This window comes from Pipra filicauda, unplaced genomic scaffold (assembly GCF_003945595.2).
Source record: "Pipra filicauda isolate LSUMZ 115617 unplaced genomic scaffold, ASM394559v2 scaffold72_size3293161_pilon, whole genome shotgun sequence".
In the NCBI taxonomy this organism is placed as follows: domain Eukaryota; kingdom Metazoa; phylum Chordata; class Aves; order Passeriformes; family Pipridae; genus Pipra; species Pipra filicauda.
Window position 1 is genome coordinate 2209497 of NW_024104898.1, and position 11199 is coordinate 2220695.

Genomic DNA, 11199 nt, shown 5'->3' on the forward strand with positions numbered 1-11199 from the left:
CTTTCCTCAGGTGGCCACAGCTTGTTGAGCAAAAGGAAGCTGCTCCATTTTGCTCCAACTCCAAAGAAACTCCTCCATTTTCAACATTGTGGACTGTGTGGGCTAGCAGTCCTGCAGGGACCCCTCTAGCTTGAAGTTTTGCAAATACAGAATTTTTTTTGTATAGATTTGCACAGAAGATCACTACTAGGCAAGGTAAGCATCTGGTTATAAAGAATTCACCTGTTTGCAAAGTAGGCTAGCACTGATCAAAGGCATAGCAACCCAAAGCAGGAAACCACGGTGGCGAGACCTATGATTTATTGAATTTATTTCTTAGTGCTTTTCACATCCATATCAGACTCCAGACAGATTTTGCTATAAATACAAATAAATTCTTGAGTAGAGCAGTATCCAGAAAAAGCTGCCAAGGAACTAGAAACAACATTCCCTCAATCCCCTATGCATCTCACATCCTCCTCAGCAAAATGCTTAAAAAAGCTGCCTGCCCTGAAAGTTAGCTCTGGACTAAACTATTTAGATGGCAGAGGCTTCACCTTAGCTGCTTCACAGGTGGAACAGTTACCTGAACTCAGCTTACTGCTGGGGCACTTTAGAAGCACCACAGGAGGTGGAATATAGTCTGGTGTGCAATGAGAGAGGGGCTCAAGAGGCAGATTGCTCTGTGGTGCCACTACAGTCCCTTCAGGTCTAACGTCTGTCTCCTATTAAGCCACAGGTTGGATGATGGGGGTCTGGGAAAGGCTGCGATGACAGCCACAAGATAAGTGTTTCTCAGAAATACAAATAAAACCAAGACTCTGAAGAAAAGTATCTCCAACACTGTACCTCCCAAGCTCATTGTGCTGGAGCATTTTATTCAGGGGGCTTGGCGATGGGGTGCTGCAGCCTCACTGCTTCCCTATTGGCCCACACAATTTGGTGAATGAAGTACTCAGCCTCCTGGTCCACCTCTGCCCGGCGGAGGTCAAGCTCAGTCAAAGTCTTGTTGTCTGCCAGCCCTGCAAGCAGCTGCTTCCCACCATCCTGCAAAAGGATGAGAAGGAGTGGTTAAGGGAGGAGATCCAAAAGGGAGGTGTGTTGCTCCTTTTCTCTCCTCCCCAGGGCAACTTCTGCTGCTGGCAGTGGAAAGTCCGTGAGATGGTGCCACAAGGGATGAAGGCCTTCACCCAAGCCTGAAATGTTGCTCACAGGAGAAGCGCAGGGAAGGAGTGTAACCTTATGCAGCTCTCAGTGATATGACACATGCTAATGACTCCCTCTGGGTACCATGTCAGGAGTTCTCAAGCTCAGACTGGTTAATAACACGTCTGTCTGGCAGTGATAACCTGAGAGGAGTCTGCTCCCCCCTGTCCCTCAGTCCCCAGCTCACTGCTGGCTGGGGACAAATGGCAGTGTGATTAGTGTACTGCTCCTCATTCTGCTCCTCCTCTCATCAGTGGTGTGAGCCCCAGTACTGGCAGTTTCCTGCCTGGATGCCATTTCCCAGACTGGGTTGGCTTTCCTGAGGGGAACATCTCACACAACTGAAGTCCAGCCTGCTTGGTACAGAAAATGTGATGTAGATAGCCTTAGGGAGGCAACTCACTCTGGGGCATTTCTCTTTGTTACCCAAAGCACTGTATTTAGGCATGTGACAAATTGAACTTTTTACCATCTTAGCTATTCTCTTTCGGGTACCAAATACACCTCCTGCCCCATCTCCTCCATCGAGATGGTCCTCCCATCCCACCACCCTCTCTCTTAGCCCTTTTGCCAAAAAGGGCAGAGCAAAAAGGACTGGGAAGAAGTCTCTTTTTAATGAGGTACAGAGGTCAGAATTTAGTGCATATGTAGCAAAACCCCCAATTTTCCCAAAGGTAATATCACCAGCTGAGTTTTGGGTTGCTCTGAGGCTTCACAAATGGGTCACAGGAGAGCTCAACAGAAGGAAGATGCTAAGCATAGAGATTATTATTTACTAAACAAAAATCCTTCTATCCTTTCCAATCTTTGCCCGCTTGTATCATTAAACTCATGGTTTTCCACATCCGGGACCATAAAACTCAGAACTCACAAAAGGTTTTCTGCCATCAAATCCTTCTAAACCCATTGTCAAACACATTGATGCCAATATTCTTGCCAGCAGGGACAGCTGGTCTTGCTGTCTCTTTATTTGACAGAGAGAATAACTGAGGCAGTGCAGAAAGTTTAAAAGCCAGCATGATTGCTTTTGGCTGCCTAGTTTCGGATTTCTAAAGCTCTTTTTAATCAGCAGTGAAGAAGCGGTCTGGTTTGTGGGCATGTTGCATACTGCAGCTCTTTGGGATGTCGTAAGATCTGTGGATGCTCTTCTGTCTAGAAAATGTAAGCCTGTGTTTTAGGAGCCACTTATAAGCACCCAGACGTGACACTTCTGACCCAGAGCACTGCTCCAGGGCTGCAGAGTGAGTTAAAGAAGCTCAGCAACTGAGCCAATTTTCTAACAGTCTCCTCTGAGCATGTCATGGATGGGAGAAATTCTGGGAAGGGTGACACTATCTGTGTGCTGTTGAGTGACAGATGGCACAGCAGATCCAAAGCACAGAAGATATGCATGAGGCCCTCATCTCACATCACCTATCATTATTAACTATTCTCACATGTGCAAAGTGGCTGTGATTTTTCTCAGACATACTCCCTGGTGTTCAGTTTCCTGAGAGTGGGAATCCCTCCCTGCCCAAAAGCCCAAAGCCTCAAAGCCAGATTCAGCCCTGTGAATGGAGCTAGATGTAACAAGTGAGATAAATATGTGTACATGCACAGAACGTGTCCTTCTTCTTCCTGCCCTCTGCTAGAGGCTCTTTCCTGCTCGCAACTGATTGTTATCACAGAGAGATTCCAAAATGAGGGATTCATTTGCCTCTGTGGCTTTGAGGGAGGGCAGGCTCAGCATCTGCTTTTCAAATCCACCACACAGGCTCACAGACTGCAGGGAGAAGTGGGTTTTCTTACCAGCCCCAGGTGGTTGCATGAAAAGTTGATGCTCCTCAGGGTGGTGTTCTGAGCCAGGACCTGGGAGAAAAGTGTAGCAGTTGGCTCTGACAGGTTATTACTTCCCAGATGGATGGACTTCAGGGTGGTGTTGGTCAACAGGGCTCGGCCAATCGCCTCCCCGCCTTTGTCCTCCACGCAGTTGAGGCGCAGATTCAGTGAGGTCAGGGTGGACTTCTCAGCCAGGGCTTGAGCAAGAGCCTGAGCCCCCAGGTGATGGATCTGGTTGTTACACAGATCAAGGATTTCTAATCTGCTGCGACTGATCAGCTTGCCAAGAGCTTGTGCCCCCTTGTCCCTGATGAGATTATGGGACAAATTCAGCTCCACCAAGCAGGGGTGATCCAGCAAGCTACGGGCCAGCAGCTTGGTTTTTTCATCATCCACATTGCTTCGTGTCAGCTTGAAAACCTGTGGGGATAAAAAGCAAGGTCACTAAAACAGCCAGTGCTTTGGACTGAGCTTTTACAAGATCTCAAGGGAGTTAAGCCTGTGGTCCTCCAGACAGGTTTCATCTCCCTTCACTTCCAATACCTTTAGCCAGTAGGTTTGAGTAGTTGCTTTCATAGTGGGCAGATACTTCCAGCAGGCAGGGCATGCCACTGGTGTCCCATGCCTGTTCTAGGGAAACATGGTTTGTCTTCTGAAAATTCCTGTTCCTCTCCTATGACTGCACAAGATTTTTAACTGGGGGCTGAATTAAAGCAAGATCAAGCTGTCCAAACGTATGCAGCAAGTGACAGCAGAGCCCACCTCAGATCACAGTCCAACATTGTCTGAATGAACATGCACACCAGTGGTGACCACAGTGCAATGTCCTGTGCTGCCAAGGCACCTTAACAGCCACAAGAGAGGTCATTTCTCTTTTGGAAGCCAAGTAGACAAGTATTTCCCAAAGCATGCTGATCTATGGGGAGAGTGTTCAGCCAGCTTGCCCTGTCTCTGCTATAGATAGCAATGCCCACTGATGTTTTGGAGGGGCTATCTTCACTGCAGTTACCAAAACTGAAGATGCTCCTAATGCCCAGGAGGAAAACTCTTCATCATTCTAAGAGAAGTGTGAGTATTTCCCCATGCTCTTCTTGGGTGTCTTTGCTCCTCTGGGGCAGGTTAACATGTATTTACTCAGCATAACTACTAAAACTCCTTACAAAAAACTCTCTCTGGACTTCTCCTTCCCTCCCAGAACTGTGTGAGGAGTTGAAACAGGAGTGCTGCTGTCCCTTATGCTACAGGCAACATGTTTTGTGGGAGCAAGTATTTTTCTCACTGATCCTCTGACAACCCGTTCTAACAAGGACATTGCAGAATGAGATACTCAGCAGTAGGCCAGCAAGTTACATCACTGCACTCTGCCAGACTCTGTAACTTGCAAAAGGAAGGGTGCTGCCAGCGAGCAAAAACTGGTCCCTGCACTTCTATCCCCAGGTGATTTGAAGATCTATCTGAGGAAGGGGAAGGTTCAGTTTGGGGTACATTACTTTCAGGTTGTGGCACATCTTCACGGCAGCAGCCAAATTGCAGCAGTCCTGGTTGGTGAAGTTAAAGAGGTTCCACTCAAAGTTCATGCCACAGTCCTTCACGCCATAAGTGAGATGAAGCTCTTCAAGGTGAGGGAGAGCAGTAATGAGATCTTTCAGGTCGTAATGTTGCACGGAGACCTCACCAGATTCAAAGTCACTCCCTGTATCAGAGAGGTCATCCCTCTCCTCTTTTTGATCCACCTTCACTGGTGGCAGGAACTGATCGATCTCCAGTTTCCGCACATAGCCTTTGCAGAGCGGGATGAGCTCTAGGACCTGGTTGGGGTCTGTGGTGTTAGGGATGAAACATTTCAGGATGTTCTCCAGGTGACGTTCAAAGAACATCCGTTTCCAGCTGTCTCCATAGTTGGAGACATCGCACAGTTGCCACCGCTCAGTACAGCACCTCTTCCAGTACTCCTCATCGCTTACTAGGTTGGCAGTCACAGCGAGTGGAAGGCCAGTGGAGAGCCTGTCCAGTACCTTCCTTTGGTGTTCAGGCAGAAGATAGTTCAAAATAGGGTTCTCTGGAAGGAATAAAAAGAAAGAGAGGTTGGTCTGGGCTGTAAGAACCAGGGCTAGCTCTATGGTTCTGCCCAGCCCCGCAGCTGTGTGCCCAGGCCCTCCCTTCTACTGATACTGCCTCTCTTCTCGGTTGCCAGAGGCTGGTGCACATAGCTAAGCTGGCAGAAAATATGAAGGATTCACCTCCTACATTTCTGTGTAGGATTTCTAACTTTTACAATAAATATCAGTGTAATTGGGTTTACTCTCATAATATTTGAGTACTGCATCAGAAACCTAGCTCCTCATTTAAATTTAGTTTGAATGGAGTTTATATTCAGAGCAGGAATTCTGCTCCCAAGAGAGCTAATTCAGCCTTACAGCGATGGGAGAGCTTGGCTTGCCATTTGCTGAACTTTCTCCCTTTTGGTTTCTAAGCATATTGAAGAACAGTATTTGAGAACTGTCTTGTGTGTGCTCTACATGCAGGTCCTTGTGCCTGTTTAAGTCAAGTGTCTGTCTTACCCCAAACTGATTCCTCTTCCTTTGCACTGAGACACACTCCTAGCTTTTAGGTCCACGTTGTTTAAATAAAAGTTTGTTTTTTTCCAGGAACTCTCTCCCCTCAGTCTCTTTCCCAGTTCTCACCCTAGGCCTGAGCTGACTTTTGTCTGGTGAAAGTTCTTTGTGGTAGGAAATGCCAGAGAAAAGTCATGTGTACCCACATCATGACTGTTTGGTGACATGTGGAGTCATGTTGAGTAACAGAAATCATCAGTGGAGAGACCTATCTGCACATGGGAAACCAGATTTTGAGTGGGGTTAGCTTTATATTTCCTCTGTTGCTGTGGCATTTCCTTCATAAGGACACCCAGAGTTTTACCACAGTCTCTTCCCGGAGTCTATTTTCCAGCATCCTACAGCTGACACTGCAGTGACCTTCTCTGCTAAGTCCCACAACACAAGCAGAGGTGGGACACAATATGGGCAGGACTGGGATAGTTTCACTTGGGTTCACTCAGGCCACAGCAGTGGGCAAGGCGCAGTTGCACAGCTCAAGTAATGGCATGAGAGTCCCCATGACACCAAGCACACTGCTTTTATGCACACACAATGTAGGCCCAGTTCATTTGGCATCAAATCCTACTGGCTGGTAGGACTGCAAGGGTGTCCCAGCTCAGACCCTCAAGTACCATCAGCTCCGACCCTCAAGTACCATCAGCTCCTGACATAAGGCAGCACTGAGCTCCTCTGTACTGTCTTACAGTCCCAATGTTGAGATAGCCTTAGAGCTATCTTTAGTCTTTGCTGCCACTTCACTGAGTCAGCCAAGAAGACAGGTAGGCCCTTCTTTTCCCCCTCCCAGTCAGTTCTCAGATGAAACATGCTTTTTCTGTTTTGCTGTTTCCTCAGTCCACCTGCTTCAAAAGCACATTCTCTGCCCAAGGATATACCTTGTCACATCACCACCGGAAGCCGTGGAGGAGGGCTGAGTCTGTGAGTACAGTACGTATTCTGAGATGGCAGCTCCTCCAGGCAGGGAGCAATTCTCCATCTCCTTGTACAGCACTCAGTATAACAGGGCTCCATCCTCAAGCGCTAGCATAACACGTATATTAATCAAGAAGAGGAAACAGCAACTCTACAGCCCCAGCCATGGTTGAGGTGAGTCCAGAAGAGCACGGATGGAAGGAGATATGATTGAACAAGGTCAGGGCAGAGTCACATCCTGGACAGCAGCCCAGAGGACTACAGCCATCCCTGGAGTGTACAGGTACATACTTAGCAACTAAACAGTTTGTTTAACTGGCTGCCCAAAGGGATATTTCTCCCCACCTGTCCCTTTGGCAGGGCTGGGTACCACACTCTGCCTTTCAGATGCATCTGCCTGCCTTGTTGACTCTCTGCTCCCTGGGACTGATGCTCTCTCTCCCTGTGCCCCAGGGTAAATGCACTCCCACTTACTTTCAAAATTGTGAACAATGTGCTGGAGGCAGAGCTCAGTGAGGTGAGGGACAGTGACAAGGGACCAGTTGGGGTCCTCAGTGATGCAGCGGCGTGCATAGTATGAGCCAGCATCAAAGCTGGCTTGAGATGGACTTGGTGAGGGAATGGCTGTGCTCCTATCACCAGTCGCTGGCTGCTGCATCCTGCTCAGGACCCACTTCGCCCTCAGGAGAAGTGCTTAAGAGTCAGCACCACATTTTCCAGCTGGACTGCCTGCAAAAGAAAGAGGCAACTTCAGAAAGAGGCCAGCAATAAGAATGGTCTGCTCACACTGCTCTCCCGTAATGCACGTGGCCCCTGCCCTTTGCCTGCCTCCTCTGCTTTGGACTGGAAGCACTGCAGCCAAACAACTATTACTCAGCCTTATCTTTATATCCTGCCCTGTGCAAAGAGGTCTCTAGGCGCTACATGTAATAAGCAGATAATAATGTGGTGTTAATTCAGAGTGCTGTTGAAGAGGATGGACGGGAATTGATTGTTTACTGTCTTTTCCAATAAAAGGAACAGGCAAAGCTGACAGGAGCTGGGTTTAAAGCAAAGGGAAATTATGATTCTTTACATGGTCTGCAGTTGAACTGGGGAATTCCTTGCCATGGGATGTTGTGGATGCTAAGAGACTGTGCAGGTTCCAGGACAAGTCCATGGAAGAGAAACCCCTTGAGAATGATTAAATGCACAGAAATCATGTGGCTCAGTGTGAGCTGAACACAGCTGGAGGTGGGGAGGCTGCTGGAGGAAAGAAGAACATATACTTGCATTGTTTTTCTACTCTTCTCCAAGTGTCTGCTTCTAATCACTGTCAGAGATGGGTTGTTGGGCCAGCTATCCCCCGATTTGATCCAGTATGCCTGTTCTTATGACTCTTTAAAGAGAGATGCTTTACAGATGAATACATTATAAGTGGGTTTTTTTCCTGCATTTCTCAATTACTGTCCAGCTGAACTCCTTCCAAACATCCATTAACAGATGAGATGGGTGAGACCTATTCAGACTGCACTGAGCCTAAGCAAATATGAACTAAAACCCCAGCCTGGAACGGGAGGAAGTATGCCCAATCCTATTAGCTCTGCAGAGCTCTCCCAGACCAAAGTTTTCCATTTGCTGTTTCCTATCCCAACCTCAGGGCCAGTGCTTTACGCCATCAGAATCCCACATGTAGGGTTATTGCCTGGAAGTCTTAATGGTTCTCTTACCAGCACTACCAGTCTGAAAGAGGCAGAGAAGACACCAGGAAAGAATATTCCACTTGAGTTCTGGGTTCAATGAGAAAGCAGGAGGATGAAGCTATATTTCCTGGGAGGCAAAGACAAAGGCTGTAGAAAAAGGGAGCCTTGTCTGAAGAAGGGTGGATGTGGAAGAAGGCATGAGCGACAGGCAGCTGTGAGGATGGACTGGGAGTTGTTTTCTTGAAAAGCTTCTCACCCCCAAAAGAAGGTGCTTTGATGGTGGGCCACCTTTCAGGGGGAAGAGAAGAGGCCTGGTTCTCCACAGCATACTTACCCCGCTGAAATTCAGCTCTTGGTGCTTGATGGACTTCAGCAGAAGGGCAAAGCACAGCTGGAAGGCAGTGAGGTGGCATTAATAGAAGAGAAGTGACTGGGAAAAATGTTTTCTCCCTGCTCAGTCCTTTGTCCTATTCAAAAACCATCTGTATCACTCTGTCCCCCAGGCCAGTCACAGCTAATTGGAGCTTCTGACAGCTTTCCTGACCTTTTGGAAGCAATCATTAAAGGCCAGATGTTGGGGAGAGCCAGTGCAGCATTGGTGGCCTAGGATTATTTCCTGTCTGTGTTCCAGCAAATGATCCAACTGCCAGTTTACCAATGGCAGATTGCTTTTTGAAGGGTAGGTAAACCATGGCACATGCAGGACTGCTGGAGAGGAAGCAGGAGACACAGGCAGAGCTGAAACCCATCTCTAGAAACAGTGCAGCTGCCTCCATGCACTGGATGAAGCTCTCTGAGCGAAGCATGCCTGCAGTGAGAGGTCAGTCATTGTGCAGTGCTCAGCTGTGGGCCAGCCCCAATGTCAGGTGGCCACAAAGGAGAGGCAGACAGCTTGAGGTGTCTGTGTCTGGGCTGCTAAGAAGCTTTCCCTTGAGTCCCAGAGCAAGTAGCTCAGTTGACTCCGCCATCCCCACTTGTCACTCACTATGAAGCCAACAAGAGCAAGGCCGCAAGGCCTCTGAATCAACCCCAGTGCCAGGTCTCATGCTGAGTCACCACTCCAATTCCATTCCCACCATGCCAACACAGTGAGCATACCCTGCCAAGTGTGCTTACCACCAGGGGAAGGACCTCGTTCAGCCCACATCCCCTGTGACTCGGCTGCAGAAGTCTCACCCATCCAGAGCTGACACGCCAAGCCAGTTTCCATACCTGGTTTTGTTAAGCGTATATTTAAAAATGGAGAAGCATTGTAATTCACTATCAATAAACCAAGTCAACAGCATTAATGCACGCTCCTTAGGACACACTCTACATGCACAGCAGTCACCTATGCTAAAAAGGCTTTATTAAATGATATATAATGAATGGGGTCATGTAGTAAACTCCCACTGTGTCATTTAACACCCAGGTTAGACTGAAAGGTAAATAATGCTAAAATTCTTAAAAAAAAAAATAAAAAAAAATCACACTTCCCTTCCCAGGAGGAAGCTGACAGAAGTCCACTCGCACAGCCAACTTATGCTGCTACTAATGTGCCTAACAAAGCTTCTCCAGTTGAGCCTGTTTTGATCTGGAAATAAAAATTTTTGCTCTTCTGATTCACATCAAAGCCCATAGAGAACAAAAAAGAAAAGCTGTTTGGAAACTGGTGACCTTTGGCTGATGCTGCTTACCAGCATTATGGAGATCCAAGATATGGAACAATTGTAAACACTGCATTTACTGGAAAGTTTGCAAGTGTGGGAGAAATTCTTTCTGGTTATGCCCCAGCCAAGATCACATTCACATTGAATCTCTGTCTATCCATGAATCAAGGAAGCTCTTACACCACTGCAGCAGTACGCCAGTTATTCTGCACATGTCCTGACCTTTGTGCTGTTACCTGTAGTCCAGATGAGCAATCCCAAGTGCTGGCTAACACTGCTGATCCTGCTGCCACATGCGAGGACTTGCCACACTCCCTTGCACTTCCAAAGGCTGATGCTAAGCGTGCATTAAGACAGGCTAATCAAGAGGCTCAGTGTCTGCAATGGGCTTTAAGAGAGTTAAAAAAAAAAAAAAAGGCGTGTCAAATGAGGAATCTATTTAGCTTCAGATATAATGAAATTTGTCTGTAATGGAAGATTGAGCAGAACGAGGCCAGCCAGCCTTTTGGGAATATGGTTAATGTCACCACTGTAATCCAGGAGGTGCGAAGGGCCAACACTATGGTCCTGGACCTCTGCCGGCACGACGCGGAAAGGGCCTCTGCCCCAAAGGGATGTCAGAAACACGAAAGCCCTTTCGGACCTGAGCATCGCACACCGCAGCCCGGCCACTGCGCGCAGCTGGCTCTGCCGTGCCAGCCCCCGGACACTCGGAGAGGGGTCCCTTCCCCACGGGCAAGGACAACGCCTGGCTGCTGCTCAACTCCGCGGCCCCCGCCAGCCCAGCTCCATGAGGTGCCGGCGGCACGGCCTTGCGCTACCCCCTCCCGGCCAAGCTCCTCTCCAGAGACCCCGAGAGGGAAGAAAAGTCATAAGCCCGGCCGCTTCGTTAAGAATCAGACCTGCAAACTGCAGGAGGGTGGAAGTGTCCGGTCACGCCAGGCGGACGCTCCCGGCCCTCGCAGCGCCGCGGGCGCGCCCGGGCGTGAAACGCGCGGGGTCCCTCAAGGCCCCTCGGCCCGGGGGGCTCCGGCTGCCGCTGCGTCCCTTGCTGCGGGGCGGGGGGGGGTAGGAACCACCCGGCCGCCGCCCCGGCCCCGCCGCCCTCTCCCGCCGCCGCCGTCGCTGCGGACGCGGCCGTTGCCGGGCGGGGCCCCCGCGGGGCGGGAGGGACACCCGGCCGGGCACGCGCGCGGCTCGAGGGGCGGCTGGTCCCGCGTCACGCTGAGGAGTTCGCGGTGAACGGGAGCCCTTCTCTTCCAGCGCGGGGGAAATGTGTGAGCTCACCGCCATGCCCCTCACGGGGATGCTCCGGCGGTGCTGGAGTGGGGCGGGAGG

General features: G+C 49.4%; 1 protein-coding gene across 7 annotated transcripts; it reads right to left on the reverse strand.

Moving 5' to 3' along the window:
- Positions 1-283: 283 nt before the first annotated feature.
- TCTE1 (t-complex-associated-testis-expressed 1) lies at positions 284-10980 on the reverse strand. Of its 7 annotated transcripts, XM_039389451.1 has the most exons (9): positions 10764-10980; positions 10098-10249; positions 9329-9424; positions 8547-8603; positions 8240-8339; positions 7005-7259; positions 4494-5062; positions 2974-3423; positions 284-1026 (listed from the first exon to the last, which is right to left on the reverse strand). In XM_039389451.1, exons 6-9 carry the CDS (start codon positions 7186-7188, stop codon positions 856-858), a joined length of 1374 nt encoding a protein of 457 aa, XP_039245385.1. In that variant the 5' UTR covers positions 7189-7259; positions 8240-8339; positions 8547-8603; positions 9329-9424; positions 10098-10249; positions 10764-10980; the 3' UTR covers positions 284-855. The 7 variants fall into 7 exon arrangements, with proteins under 7 accessions (XP_039245385.1, XP_039245384.1, XP_039245386.1 ...); XM_039389450.1 differs by lacking the exon at positions 8240-8339; XM_039389452.1 differs by lacking the exon at positions 8240-8339 and having other exon boundaries at positions 9311-9424.
- Positions 10981-11199: the final 219 nt, after the last annotated feature.

Excerpts from the sequence above, each read along its gene's own strand:
- TCTE1 (XM_027735204.2), bottom strand. The coding sequence starts at position 7,188 with ATGCAGCAGCCAGCGACTGGTGATAGGAGCACAGCCATTCCCTCACCA. Across the intron at positions 3,424-4,493 it reads AGATGTGCCACAACCTGAAA|GTTTTCAAGCTGACACGAAG; the intron begins GTAATGTACCCC and ends TTATCCCCACAG. Across the intron at positions 1,027-2,973 it reads CATGCAACCACCTGGGGCTG|GATGGTGGGAAGCAGCTGCT; the intron begins GTAAGAAAACCC and ends ATCCTTTTGCAG.